This window comes from Eucalyptus grandis, chromosome 6 (assembly GCF_016545825.1).
Source record: "Eucalyptus grandis isolate ANBG69807.140 chromosome 6, ASM1654582v1, whole genome shotgun sequence".
NCBI classification, from domain to species: domain Eukaryota; kingdom Viridiplantae; phylum Streptophyta; class Magnoliopsida; order Myrtales; family Myrtaceae; genus Eucalyptus; species Eucalyptus grandis.
The window spans coordinates 13,367,687-13,383,029 of NC_052617.1; the positions used below are offsets into that span (position 1 = coordinate 13,367,687).

At 39.2% G+C, this 15,343-nt stretch overlaps 2 protein-coding genes across 2 annotated transcripts; one reads left to right on the forward strand and one right to left on the reverse strand.

Moving 5' to 3' along the window:
• Window positions 1-2,191: 2,191 nt before the first annotated feature.
• LOC104448466 (early nodulin-like protein 2) lies at window positions 2,192-3,816 on the reverse strand. The gene is made up of 2 exons (XM_010062293.3): window positions 3,513-3,816; window positions 2,192-3,404 (listed from the first exon to the last, which is right to left on the reverse strand). Exons 1-2 carry the CDS (start codon window positions 3,703-3,705, stop codon window positions 2,467-2,469), a joined length of 1,131 nt encoding a protein of 376 aa, XP_010060595.2. The 5' UTR covers window positions 3,706-3,816; the 3' UTR covers window positions 2,192-2,466.
• A 5,478-nt stretch (window positions 3,817-9,294) lies between these two features.
• LOC104448468 (protein DETOXIFICATION 18) lies at window positions 9,295-13,789 on the forward strand. Its single transcript, XM_010062296.3, has 7 exons — window positions 9,295-9,825; window positions 11,597-12,141; window positions 12,468-12,554; window positions 12,664-12,720; window positions 12,824-13,062; window positions 13,173-13,291; window positions 13,392-13,789. Exons 1-7 carry the CDS (start codon window positions 9,505-9,507, stop codon window positions 13,536-13,538), a joined length of 1,515 nt encoding a protein of 504 aa, XP_010060598.2. The 5' UTR covers window positions 9,295-9,504; the 3' UTR covers window positions 13,539-13,789.
• Window positions 13,790-15,343: the final 1,554 nt, after the last annotated feature.

Sequence of the window (15,343 nt, forward strand, 5' to 3'; positions counted from 1 at the left end):
TATATATCATAATATTATGTAAAAATCTCTTAAAAAGATTAATCGAGTGATCCAATTCTTAATTCAAATGAGGCAATATTATTATCAATCATGACAACTTCTGTTTTGAGTAACGTTGAGAGTTTTAATTGATATATAGAGGTCGGCAGTCCCAATATGAACAAACAATAGTACAAATGCGATTGAATAAAGCAAGAAAAGTCCATGCACATGACATAGCACTTCCGGACCACTCGATATTTTCTCCACACATGCCCTGGACCATTTGCTCTGTCGACTTCAGCGCAATGAAGTTGCATGCGATTAGAGGCTCTCTCCTCACAAACGCCGTCTTTTCTTGGCTTAGCAAAAACAACTCTCGAGTCTTTCTTCTCGCCCTCTTTTTCCACGCATCAGCTCCCTTGCATGTTGTCTCGAATTTGATGTGTGAACTCAATTTTCGGGACCATTCATTGTGAAAGATGACAATTGTCAAATTAGGACGATGAGACATTAATTAGGACATGGTATAGTCCTCGGAACATTCTGGGAGGGCCAATTAGGCTCACTGCCAGATCCCGTGCAAAGGGGCCAAATTTCCAAAGAAAGTATTATGCCTTTTTTTTAATTTAATTTTTTTTTTTTGGTATACTTTGGAAACCCGGACAAACCGATCACTAACCGAGTTTGCTCGAATACTTGTAAAATTACGCTCAATATGGCCGAACCCGTGTAGATAAACTTACCGTTATGTTAATATGAGTTCACGAAACTGACTTTGATATTATAAAAAAGAGTATGATCTTCATTTAGATTGATTTTTGGCACAAATCGCTCATCCCGAATGTGTGTATATATATTTTTATATGAGAGGGAGATTGTAAAGCTTAAAAAAGCATATGCTCTAGGTGAGGCACGTAGAGTTTTAAGTTGAAGAGAATTAGTCAAGGAGTTAGAAGGATATGTTGATTTACATGAAAATTTTTAAAGAAAGAGACTTGCAAACTATAAGAAACAAAGTCGAACAAAAAATAAGGTTTAACGGATTAATTCATCCGTGATCATTGAAATTTAATAGATTATGCAATTAGATTTATGAACTTTGATTTCAATCACCAAATGTATTAAATATTTTATTTGTTTTGCAATTGATGCACTCTTGGAAGCTTTGGCAATTTTCTTATTTTCAAGCGAAATGTTGACAAGGTAGAACTCACTCGATAATAGCATGTGGAACAGAAAATTTGTGGCTTGCCCATCGCATCCAAAAGTCCATGCTAAAGTTCACTAATGAAATTGTAATGCAATAGGTACTATTGAAATCAAAATTAAGGGTTCATTTATTTCGTAACAAAATAAATAATTTAAAAATATATATTTAAATATGATTATTTATATTGCTTAAAATATATAATCAATAAAAAATATTTCGTCATTAATAATAATTAAATTCTAAATATTTTCGTGAATGATAAAAATATTTTTCATCTATTTATTTGTATAAACAACATATATAATTTTTTTAAAATCATTCATTTTTTATGAAATAAACATATCATTGAACCATCAATGAAATATAGCTGAAATTAATCCTAACCCGCACCAGCCTCTTCGGTCTATCCCTGCATGCTCTCATAGGTTTATTTTTCTGATAGTTACTAGTTAGTACATAAGCTATAAATTTACTTACTTATTTATTTGCCACAGGAAGCTATGAATTTAAGCAGCACTTTTTACACGATTAAGGCATTTCTATTTTTCACTTTTTTGCTTTCAGGACGGGTTGGTGTTTCTTAAAGCTACTTTAAATGGTGGGCCCGCGGCCGCCTTGATGAGCTTGCAGTCTTTTATCACACCCTCAAAAGCAGCATGGATTCATTAATGAGTACTGTTAAGTAGGTGAAAACAACTAAATACACGCATGTATATATAAGAATACTTCAAGTTAATGAAAGTTGTATTTTGTCAATTCAATAGCTATATAATCTCTTGAATAAAGATTAGTATAGACTCTCACATGAAAAGTTTATTAATTTCTTTTTTGGCCGAAGTAAACTTCCTGCAATTTACCATACACAGTCTCATGCATAATGGACGCATTTTGTGATAAGACCGCTTATGGAGAACATTTCTATCAATCTTTCTATTTCCTAAAAGTACAAAAATAAAAATAAGTATAAAAACTATAAGAAAATAAATGGATGCTCCCATATATGATCAACGACAACTGCTATAAAGGGTCCTTTATTTTCAATGTCCATACATCCGTCTAGTCAGATCATGGAATAGTGAAATTCACATAAGGAAAAAATCACATACAGTACATGTGAAATTTTTTATAAACGTACCCTCAAACAAATGAATCTAACATCGGCTCAGAACAAAAACCAACATAAACACGATCGAATTTCATCCGGGGTTTCCTTTTTTAATGTCTGAAGATATATATTTTCAAACGCTGCACTGTACTCCGTCCTGGAATCTCCATTAAATTTGCCCTAAAAGCATCATCAAGAATGGCAATGCCCACATACCGAGAGGATTCACCACTGGTGCGGAGGAGTTCAAGTTACCGGTCGGCGTCCCTGCCGGTGAAAGCGACGACCCTGCTGGTGGAAGCGACTGAGCTGACCCTCCTGGAGTCGGTGAAGCGGTGAACGGCGCCGGCGGCGACGCTCCTGGCGCGCCGGCCGCGGTTGGACCTGATGCTGGACCTGTTGCCGTTGGAGCAGATGACGGCGATCCGGTGGTCGAAGATGGCGCGAGAGACGACGGTCCCATTGCCGGCGCTTGTGTTGGGGTTGTAGCTGGCGATGTGGACGTCGATGGAGATGTCGCTGGAGTAATCGACACTGGCGGTTCCGAGCCTGGAGCCGCGGTCGGAGACGGAAACCGAGACGACGGTCCCATTGCCGGCGCATGTGCTGGACTTGTAGCTGGCGATGTGGAAGTCGACGGAGACGTCGCCGGCGCACTCGACGCAGGCGGTTTCGAACCTGGAGCCAGGGTCGGAGACGGCGACAGAGACGTCGACGGTCCCATTGCCGGGGCATGTGTTGGCGTTGTAGCTGGCGACGTGGAGGACGCCGGAGACGTCGCCGGAGCACTCGAACCCGGCGGTTTCGAACCCGGAGCCGCTCCGGGAGCCGTCGCCGGAGTCGGCGAGGAGCCATGAGGAGGCAGGGCTTTAGGCGGGGGGAGAGGAAAAGGGCGAGGCCTGAAGGCGATGACGACGACGACCAGCTTCTGGCCGTTCTGACAGTTGTCGTCCTGGCCGCTGATGAAGTAGAAAGGTCCGGACCGGTCGAGCTGGAAGACAGTGTCGCCGTCGTCCCATTTCTTGATAGGGCTGTGGGCGTCGCACTTGTCGTACCCGGTCTTGTTCACCAGCAGCACCGAGTTCCCTCCTTTCTTGTACTTGAAATCTGCAACAGACCCAGAAAAGACAAAAGGGAAAGAACATCAACATAAGTTGCGATCCTCCTTCATTCATCGTCGAGACAAAATCGAGACGAAATCCCATGGGAACTTACGCAGAGTGTCGTTGACCAAGAACCGGTTCCGACCAGCCCACTGGCTGTAATCCTCCGCGGGATGAACCACCCAGCCATCTCTGCCACCGACGTCGTACTGGCGAGCTTGGACTCGATCCAGAGACGACAGTGAACAGCAGATGATGAAGATGCAGACGACGGAGAAAGAGGGGAGGGATCCGGGAAGATTCATTGAGATGGGCTGGAGAAGGAGGAGGAGGAGGAGGAGGAGGACGGTACAGTCGAGCTCGTGAAGTAGACGAGAACCGTGCGCGGATGGTTCGTATAAATGCTTGAAGAGATATTACCGTTGCAGTGCCCGAGAAGCAATTTCGTTGACTGGGTCAACGCGGATGTTTGCATTCGTGTGGACGACGTCGTCATTTGATGTCCTCTGCCTCGGGGCAGAAAGCTACGTGTCCTCAGCGTGTTCATCATAAAGGTTTCCCCATGCAAGGACGAAAGCTCGAGGTAGAGGCACAAGAAAATAATAACATTATTTGGAGAATTTAACTTGTATATTCGGGGAAAAGTCGCTCTTCATTTTTCATGTTATAACTAAGTGGGTTTTGTTAACGTAACATTCTTTAAAAAATCGTGGTAACAATCTATTATGAATCATAAATTTTTGAAGAAATGAATCCTATAAATTTATAATTATTTGTGATTTAGGTTTTTATAGCCTAAATTAAACTATTATTCTTATAATAAATTAAAATTTGTCACACAATCATTAGAAAGATATAACCGTTATGATGATCAAATAAATGCAAGTATGGGAAACCATGCATTTCAAAATAGGTTGGAAAGCAATATAAAACGGATAGTTCCCGCATTTATGACACTATGTATAATAAATAGTAAAATTACGCTTCAAAACTTATATGTAGAATCTGGCACAAAGGTACCGACAGTTTGACCTTCTTAAGTTTTTTATTTTTATTTTTTTTATGACTTAGGAAACTTCGAAAGTTCGAGCAATGATAGGAAGAACCAGGAAGGGGGGCAATATAGGGAAACCACCACCCCATGCCACCAGGTAAGTCGCCAAGTAACTCCACCAGCCTCCTTGTATTGCAAGGGCTTCGAACCTCTCATCTCTCTCGCAAAGGATCACTGAAGCCTACCCAACGGAGCCACCACGGCCGGTAGTACCTTCTTAAGTTTTCTTCCTGCCTCTTATTTCCATAAACTACGGTTGTCATTTCTGTATTACTATGCATGGGGCTCTCATGAATCTGTTTCTATAAAGAAATTAAGACATGAAGTCAGTTCTTTTTTTTTTCATAGGAATATATTGAGAGTGGATATAAAAGAGTAACCTTAAATATCAAGATTTGTCCTGAATTTTGTAATAGGAATCACTGATTGAGATGGATAATAAAGGTGTATCTATCGAATGAAGTTCCAATTGATTGTTTAAAAAGTCAACGTAACTCTTATTTTATCCAGTAAATCTCTCATAAGTGCTGAACGTAAACTATATCTTCCTCATTTTGCCTATTGAAATTCATTTTCCGTCAGATAAAAAGAAGCCCGTCTACAATAATTTCTTTTTTAATATTTCTAATAGACTTACAACGTGTCTTAGCTCCCTTTCTCTTTTGTTCTCTTCTTTTGGCCGGCCAGCAGAAAACGAACACGTGTTGTCATCATGGTAAAGTGAAAAGAAGAAAAGGAAGACTTTTGAGTCCGACAAAGGAGACAGAGACATTTCACGTCCTCGGAAAAAGGAAGAAGATATGTTGTCATCACGAGCGCGTGCCTGTAAATTCAGTAAAATATACATGCCCAAGATAAAGTAAAATCCTGTAGTTTTCCGCTTTTTTTTTTTTTTTTTTTTTTTTTTGTGTGTCCTCGTTTCTCTGGCATGAATTCATATGCTGGATTGACCATCTTCTTTTGAAAAGCATGCGGAAAGTTCAGGCCATCGAATGAGAGATGGGTCCTGACGCAATCCATTACAATAAATCGTGTTCTAAAATCTCTTATCGAATTAAAAGTCTCTATTAAGTGAACATCTCTTTAATGATTACTGCCTTATGTGTCCATTCAGGACATTCTTTTCAGAGCTTAGCTTACTTAGAACTGGCCAGTGAGTACTTATAAATTACGCAAGATGACTCCCTCTTATAGTTACGTGGTTCTTAAATGGGGAAATACCAATATCCGATACGACAAGAGTGAGCAGTGATTGCCAAGGTGAGAGTATCTAGGAAAGGGTACAACTTATTACAAACTATAGAAGTAGAAAAGGTGTATTGATAAGTGATACAAACCCTATTCTCAAATGGTCAGTACTCAATATCTTGTATGGTCACTTAAACTATTTTCTTTAAATTCTTCAGCTCAAGCAAAATTGATCCATGTTATTACTTAAAAGACGAACTCCAAATAATGATTGCATGGGAACTTTTTTTAAATTATTTAGAACGTGGTGGTTTCATGAAGACCAACTCCAAATAATGATTGCATGGGAACTTTTTTTAATTTATTTTGAACGTGGTTGTTTCTTCATGATCTTGTCTGATATTTATGTCATCCGATTGGTGGGTCTAAAAAGACAACGGTCGATTTCCTTTTATTTTGGTACCATCTAAATGTGGTCGGCATTGGTACAAACAAAAAAAAAAGTGGTCGGCAGAGCTAGTAAAAGATGGAAATGAGCTTTTGACAATTTCCATGAACGGGTCCAGCATTGGCGAACCCAAACCCAGCCCAAATGACTCGGGGGGAACATGTGTACGGAAATGGAAATGGGCTTTCCTTTTTTTTAGGGCGGAGAGACGATGGGTTGGACTTCATGACTCGATTTCACTTTGCAAGAGTCATCCAAGGATAATGGTACGGACGGTTGAATTTCGAACAACCAAATTTATACTTATGGTCCGTTTATTTCACAAAAAATCATTCATCAGGAAAATATTTTCTTAATTTTAATCATCGATATCTCTTGAGAAACGAGGTAGCAGAATATATTCTCATTATCAACAAAATATTTAGGCATGAATTGTTGTTAATAATAATGGAAATATTCTTTATTGACTCATTTTTATAAGTGATAACAATGATTAAAGTTTGGAAAATATATTTTGATTTGTTGATTTCCTGCAAAACACATAGAGCTTTAAATCATTCCATATCGTTTCCATGGCAAAAATTGTCGCGTCGCATGTCAAAAATGGATGAACTTCATCGTTGGCCATTGGCTTTTAGAGAATCTTGGAAGGGTGGGGCTTTTTTGCAGTCCCATTTTCATTAAAACACGCCTTTTAAGTTGATTCACAAAAGTAACCTCTAAATATTAAATTGACCAAGCATTTTTCATAGGTTGTGAATTATCTTTTGGATCTATAAATTACCAGCAACCAACGTAAATTTGCAATAACTTAACTATAAACCAGTCATTTTTGCACATGGTAAGGGGCCTCATTTTAGCAGAGAGACGGGATGGAATGCGGATGAATTGAGAATGTTTGTCATCGCGTGGCGGACTAGAACGCTCTTGTGGCAGCCAGGGACTTGAGATGCACCTATTCTCTTACAATTAAGTGGCAACCGAAATGAGAGGAGTTGGTGGGAGAGCTGGCCCATTTGTAGTCATTTCAGATATCCTTAGAGACTACCCTCATGTGGAATTCGGGGTACACCCGTGGACAAATACCAAAAATAATGGCATCGATGGTAGGGCACAAGTTAAAAAAGGTATACCGTCTAATTACAGCTAAAAATGTGGTACGGATGTCCAATCACTTCTAACTTTTTCACTTTTACCAATTTAATTCTAGAGTTTTGTGCGAAATTCTAATGTAGTCATTTTGACTAACTTTTGCGGGAAATCGGTAACATAGTGATGTGTTATGTAGAATGCTAAGCAATGACTAGATCGCTATACATTAACTATTTCCAATAAAAGTTGAGTAGAAACAATCATACCGGAGTTTTTAACAAAGTTTATGACTAAATTTGTAAGTTAAAAATATTATGAGTAAAATGACATTTGTACAATATTTTTATGATTGATTGGACAATTTTCCTCTCAAATTACCAATTTTTTAATAAGAGAAAATTTCAAAAAAAAATATTGAACTTTTTTCATTCTGCATATTTACTTCAAACGTTACATTGGATTTTTAACAGCTATTATGGATGGAATGGTGATGCGATATATTTCTACGTCGCTTATAAGGTATCGGCGAGATGAAAAAAGAGTTTGATGTATTAATGTCGCACTGACAAAAAGTTAAAAAAGATTGTGTTTTTTTTTTTTTTTTTTACTTTTTAAAATATTCATTAATAAGCTAGCGGGGAATTTCTCTTTAATTTTCGAGGCGGGGGAAGTTTTTCTTTGTCATTTTTGGTTCTTCGGGTCAAGGCAAGGGGACCCGTGAAACAAATGCAGCATTTATGTAAGATTTGGACAACTCAACCGTACTTCTTCAATCATAAAGCCAGTTTGCCCGTGCACCGAGAAATCATCAGTTTTTAATTTTTTTCCTATTAAAATTGACAGAAAGTTGATATATTTAAACCGTTGGATTAAAATGTAATTCAATATTTAAATATCTTTAACACGTGTTTAGAAAAACTAAGATATCATATATGTTTCCTTTATTACTTTTCTCCGCCTTTCTATGTAGAGTAGAGTTGAAAATCGAACCAAACCAGCCATAGTTACTGGTCTGATTCAAAGTTCTCACATTTATCAATCTATTTTCCAAAAAAGTGAAACTAGTATTGTGTGATTTGGTTCCTAGTTTCTAAGTAAGAACTAAACATAAAACCAATAAACCTTGGTTACATGTTTTGAATATTTTTATTATCTATTTTATTTTGCATGTCAATCTTTTATGAATTGTTTTTATTGACAAATTAGACTCTTTGTTGTTGTGTTCACTTTCATCTTGTTTAACTAAAAATGAAAAAAAAAAAAAAAAGAAAAAGAATAAATTAGCTACTCAATAGAGTTGGGAGCACACACAAGTCTAATACCTTCATTTGGGAAGAGTGCCAAAAGGAAGCATAAGTCCAAGCTTGTCAACATGTCTAATTCAATCTACCTTCATCAAAAACTTAAGTCGATTAATTATGAGCCAACTAGAATATATTAATTGCTCCACACAACATTAATTCTCCAATGTGGTACTTCTGTAATACAACTTTTTCACATGTGCATCCCAATAAGTTAGGTTTCAGGTTCCGGTGTACGCAAAATAAGCTTTAAATTCCAAAAATTGAGGAATCAATTTCGATAAGCTAGATTTTAGGATATAATGTTTTTAAAATGTGTGCTTGTAAAAATTCTCTCATGTCTCTCTAAACACATCTTCTTCTCTAGCCTAATAGTATACTTTGAGAAATGCACTTCAGTTAATTAAAAATATTGCCATTCTGGCATTTTTAAATGCCTTTATACTTTGAACTAAATTTCTGGATAATTTATAGCTAAAAGGCAGTTTCGAAGGATTTGAACATGATGTTCACCTACTGTAGGATAGTATACCTGCTGCAATTCATCTAATTTTCACTGATTCTAAGCATCAATCCCCTTGGTTCTAAAACCCTCCACGCCCTACTAGTGATCATACCATTACAACCCATTCCAATAAAATTTCGTTGATTGTGCAAATATTAATATAGTATTTGCTGGCAATGTTGGTACGTTGGTCCAAAAATAAAATCTAGGTCTGGTCAACACTGCCATGCGCACCTACCAATTCCAGGCGTCAAATTCAATTTAGAAAAGCAAAGCAAAAAAAAAAAACACACACACACACACACACAAACGAAAAGAATATCACGACCAAGTTTCGCATGATTTCTTCTGTCGCCTGTCACTATTATCTTCGGACAAATCGAGGGAACACAAAAGGAACTGAGAAGCGACGAGGAAGGATCAGTGGTTGATTCAGAACCATTGACAAAGCTAGAGGCGGAGGTGAATAAGAGGAGGAGATAAGCACGTCCAGCTCGTCTCCATCAAAGGGAGGCCATGGCTTCGGACTGTTCCTCACCCCTGCTTCAACCGGCTCGTCATGAAGAAGACAGAGGAAGAGGAGGAGGAGGAGGAGGAGGAGGAGGAGAAGGAGGAGGTCTCTCCGTCACGAGGAGACTCAGGTGGTGGCAAAGGGCGCTGGACTTGCAAGAAGACAAGAGGCAGGCGCTGTTCTCGATTCCCATGATCCTGACCAGCCTTTCCTACTACGGCATCCCCTTGGCCTCCGTCATGTTCGCTGGCCACCTTGGCGAGCTCGAGCTCGCCGGCGCCACTCTCGCCAACTCCTGGGCCACCGTCACCGGCTTCGCCTTCATGGTAAACCGCCCACAACGGCAATATCTGCCCTCTCTCTCTGTTCTCTTTCAATATACATTACCTAGTAGCCGACTTAAGTTACTTTTGTTATGGCATAAGAAAAGAAAAAGACATTCAACTTTGATGTGCATAAGGCCTTGTCAAATTTCTTTGAGACCCATCAATTGTTTCCACGGTCTTAAAATATTAGGAAACAGAAAAACAGAAAAAGGAAAAGGAAAAGGAAAAGGCATAAGATTCAGGATACGCAGATTATTGTTTATCGACACCTTGGTCTTGCACGGGACCTTATCTTACCGAAATAGGCAGTGTATAATTTAGGAGATGCGGTGGTCGCCTAGTCCCTGAAGGCACGAAGATCTGCATAGGTCGGACTTGAAAAGGGGCATCCCTCAAAAACGGTCGGCCCCTATCCTGATACGGCTTGAACTCAACATAGCCTGACCGCCATTTAGTACACATTTCCTTAAAATAGTCTCAGCAAACAGGAATTACAAAGTTTAAGCTGACCAACAACCTGGTTGACAGCCTCTCACTTGAGCATGTCTATGCCTCTCGGCAAAGAGGCTTTCCCTTGTTTGGTGTTTCTTGAGAGGTCATTTAGACAATCTATCAATAAATGTTGTTTGTAGGTACAATTTTGTCTTGCTGATTACAGCGTTATAAATTCATAGCATGGATCTATGCAATCAAAAGAGTGGATGTCTGGTTTTATCATTCTACTTATTCGCCACTAACAATGACTAGCTAGCACTGTATTCTATAAAAACAAGTTAACCTGTTCATGAGAGAAACGAAAGGGCACTAGCATCTCATTTTGTGTAAGCATACGCGTATAGATACTATGATCAATGAGATGGGGTGACCAGCACCTTGATTAAATTAACAGAGAAATCATCATGATGGGAAGATGTCAGCTAGCATACGAACAATAGCGACGAGACTTTAGAAAGTAAAAGATCTTACTGTCGCTCTTTATCCGCACGACTTTCACAGGAGCACTTAGAATTTAACAAGAGTTGAATAACACGTGGAAGGAAAACTCTTGCAGCACAAGGAAATAGCCAGGCATGTGATTGTTGCTCGTGCATGTACTGGCCAGCTTTTGGTTTCTTTTTCCACTTACTATAATCCTTGGTTTTTATATTGATTCGCGGCGGCCACCTAATGCATGCGTATCCAATCTGTTCTTTGCTTCCTTTTAGAAATCTTTCCAGAAAGTGAAAGCTGTGCCTAGCCACTCGTGCCCCCCTCGTTACACTCACCCAGGACAACGAAGCGTACCATCCACATTTCACCAGAATTTTTTTTTTTTTTAAATTAAATGTTGCTACTAATGTTTTGATGAATTATTTTCCACATAAACATTGCAGTAGTGGCCCCATCGTGGGCTTTAGATTCCTCCAACGAAGAGTAAACGTTAGGTCGTGTATGTTTTCCATTGCTCACAAAGCCAAGAGTTCAACTTCTCATCGCGTCACGTGATAGTAATCACATACCAAAGATCAATCCAGCTCGACATTCTGAACTCGGAAAGTATGATATCAGCGTGGTAAAGTAGATTTCATTGATCGCTAGCTGCAGACTAGAAATAATAGAGGACTGAACAAACTGTGCAATGGCATGGAAGTTTATGACTAACGCGTCCATGGACATGATGATGACGAAGAATCGATCTGAGTTTTACTGTGAAATGACTACTCTACACGCATGATTGCTCATTTCATGCTTTTTGTGTATACTTAGTTTTTTCATTCTCTTGTCTTCTTAGACCGGCTTGAGTGGAGCACTTGAAACACTATGCGGACAAGGATTTGGCGCAAAGTTATATCGAACATTGGGAATTCATCTACAAGCTTCCTGCATTGTTTCATTCTTCTTCTCCACCTTAATCTCCATATTTTGGTTCTACACCGAGCCTGTATTGATCCTGCTTCATCAAGATTCGCAAATTGCTAAAACGGCAGCTCTCTACATGAAATTCATGATTCCGGGAATTTTCGCGTACGGATTTTTGCAGAATATCCTGAGGTTCCTGCAGACGCAAAGTATTGTATTACCACTGGTGATGTTATCGGTTGTTCCGTTTGTTATTCACATAGGAATTGCGTATGCCCTGGTACACTGGACAGTGCTTGGTTTTAAGGGAGCTCCTTTGGCGGCTTCAATTTCTTTGTGGCTATCGGGTCTTGCGTTGTCCATTTACGTGACTTGTTCAACGCGATGCAAGAATTCATGGGAAGGAATTTCCTTCGAGTCATTCAGCTACATCTTCACTAATTTGAGATTGGCCTTGCCTTCAGCCGCAATGGTTTGGTATGTGAGCTTCTTATCTGTCATTTATCTTGTTGAACTCATCATCAATGCTCAACACTTCTAGCGACTTGTCTGTCTATAGTTATTTAATAAACTAGAAGTCTAAGCATGACTCTTCTCTCTCATAGAACTTCTGATAGTTTATGTCACATTGAGATCTAATTTTCAAGTTCAAATGCTGCTGAAGGAGCATGTTGAATGAATAGATTGACTGTTCATTTCATCATCCTAATGTTTCCTAAACATATTTGACAAGTTGATAATCTTCTGATGAAAATGTTTAATATGCATATTGATTTTCTTACCCGGTCTGCTTTCCTCATCAGCTTGGAATATTGGGCCTTCGAGATTCTGGTTTTCCTAGCAGGACTAATGAAGGACTCTGAAACAACTACTTCCTTGGTTGCAATATGGTAGGTATCTCTGTTGCGTATCTCGTGATGCTTCTGCATTGCTCGTTGCAGAAGGATAAAACCATCATTCTCAGTTCTCATGTCTGTTTTTTGCCTTGAAAATTTTTAGTGTGAACACAGAAGCTATTGCTTACATGATTACATACGGACTCAGTGCTGCGGCAAGGTTTGTAAGCACACTTGTCGCCATTCTTGTCGTCTTACTTCCTCTGATGGCTTGGTTTCTTGAGTTTCATTTTTATTAATCTGCTAAAAGAGGAATTGTGCAGCACAAGGGTGTCCAATGAGTTGGGAGCCGGCAACATTGACCGAGCAAAGAATGCGATGGCAGTGACGCTTAAGCACTCTATGTTGCTAGCGGTAGCATTTGTACTGGCTTTAGCCTTTGGACATAGCATTTGGGCAGGCCTGTTCAGTGACGACAGCTCCATCATAGCAAAATTTGGCTCGATGACGCCCCTGCTTGCCATCTCCATCACGGTTGATTCTATCCAAGGGGTCTTATCAGGTACAATTTTGCAGAATCTGAACGAAGGCCATACCCCAAGCTCATTCCAACTTGTTTCCTGTCCTCTTTTAGTCACTGACTGATGAGAGCGAACCTTTTTGTCGAGTCAGGGGTGGCTCGGGGATGCGGATGGCAACATCTGGCCATGTACGTCAACTTGGCAACGTTCTACTGCATCGGGGTTCCGATCGCAGTCCTTCTCGGGTTCAAGTTGAATCTACACGTCAAGGTGAAAGCAACCTTTGGCTGAGCACCCTCTGAATAGTGAATGGTCCTGCTTTGAAACTTGAGATCTATTAACTCAACTTTGTGATCTGACTCTTGCACAGGGTTTGTGGATAGGCGTAATCTGTGGTCTCTCCTCGCAAGCAGCCACACTCCTGGTGATCACCCTCCGGGCAAAGTGGACGAGAATGGATCTCTCGGTCGGCATGGATAAGGAAGATCCTCGTATTAGTCAAACATATGTAAACTAGCAAATTTCCAAAACAGTCATTTATCTTCTTCCCTTGCATGATTAGAGCATCAAGGCCCAGCAAACGACATTTTCACTCGAGTCGAACGTGTATGTTAAAAGCAAAGAAACCATTCGAAATCGGTGCCCCATGGTTATGGATATGGGCATCTGGTATGCACAATATGTTTGTCAAGTCGATAGATTTTAAAATATTAGTGATAATAGCATGTCAAAGAAAAATAAAAAGGCAGAACGAGTTATTAGTGAGTATCCTACGTGCTTTTTGCACATAGTCATTGAGCTTTCTAATTTTCTCTTCTGATGAGGACGAGCAATGATTGTTGAGGCAAGATCATTTAGGAAAGTGTACTACTTATTGCAAACTATCAAAGTAGAATAGGGGATACGAACTAATATAACCCTAATTCTATTTTCAAATGATCACTATTTAATATCTTGTATGGTCACAATATTCTCTTCAGGATCTTCAGCTCACGCAAAATGGGTCTATGTTGTTACTTAAAGACCAACTTCAAACAATGATCGCTTGGGAACTAACTCTTTTTCTTTTTTTCAACGTGGTGGTTTCTTCATGATCTTGTCCGATATTCATGTCATCCAGTTGGTTGGGTAATAAAGAGACAAGTGTCAATTTCCTTTTACTTTGGTACCGTGTAATGTAAATGTGGCCTGCAAAACTGGTAGAAGATGGAAATGAACTCTTGACAATTGCCGCGAACGGGCCAAGCATTGGGGAACCCAAGCCCAGCTAGGTTGACCTGGCGGAACATGTGTACGGAAATAGAAGGAGCTCCTTGGGCTATGGCCGAGAGACGATGAGCTGAGCTTCATGACTCGATTTCCCTTTGCAAGAATCTTCCTAAGATAGTGGTAAAGACTAAGGACGATTGAATTCCACAAAACCAAACTTATACCCACGTCATATTTGTTTCACGAAAAATCATTGATTAGGAAAATGTTTTCTTAATTTTAATCGTTAGTTTCTCTTAGGAAAAGAGGTAGCCGAAAATATTCTCATTATCAACAAAAGTTTTTACACATGAGTTGTTAATAATTATGAATATGCTTTTCATTGGTTCATTTTTGTAAGCAATGGTAACAATTAAAATGAGGAAAATGTTTTTCAAATTGTTGATTTTCTGTGAAATCAATAGATCTTTAGATCATTTCCATATTGTTTCTGTCGCAAAATTTCTGTGTCGCATGTAAAAAATTAATGAACTTTATCGTCGGCAATTGACTTTTAGCGAAACTTGGAAGGGTGGGGACTCTTTCCACTTCCATTTTTATTAATTACGCACCTTCCTAAGTTGATCCATAAAAGTACCCTTAAATATCAAGTTAACCATGCATTTACCACCCCAAACACACATCTTTCTCTCACTTCGTGTGCGTATGTGCATTGATCTTTTTATATTTTTCATTGGCTCATTTTTGTAAGCGAGGGTAACGATTAAAATTAGGAAAATGTCTTTCAAATTCTTGATTTTCTGCGAAATCAATAGAGCTTTTAGATCATTTCCATATTGTTTCCATCGCAAAATTTCTGTGTTGCATGTAAAAAATTAATGAACTTTATCGTCGGCCATTGACTTTTTTGCGAAACTTGGAAGGGTGGGGACTCTTTCCACTCCCATTTTTATTAATTACGCACCTACCTAAGTTGATCCACAAAAGTACCCTTAAATATCAAGTTGACCATGCATTTACTACCCCACACGCATATCTTTCTCTCACTTCGCGTGCGTATGTGCGTGATACTTTTATATTTTTCATCTGCACACCACAAAATGTGCAACAAAT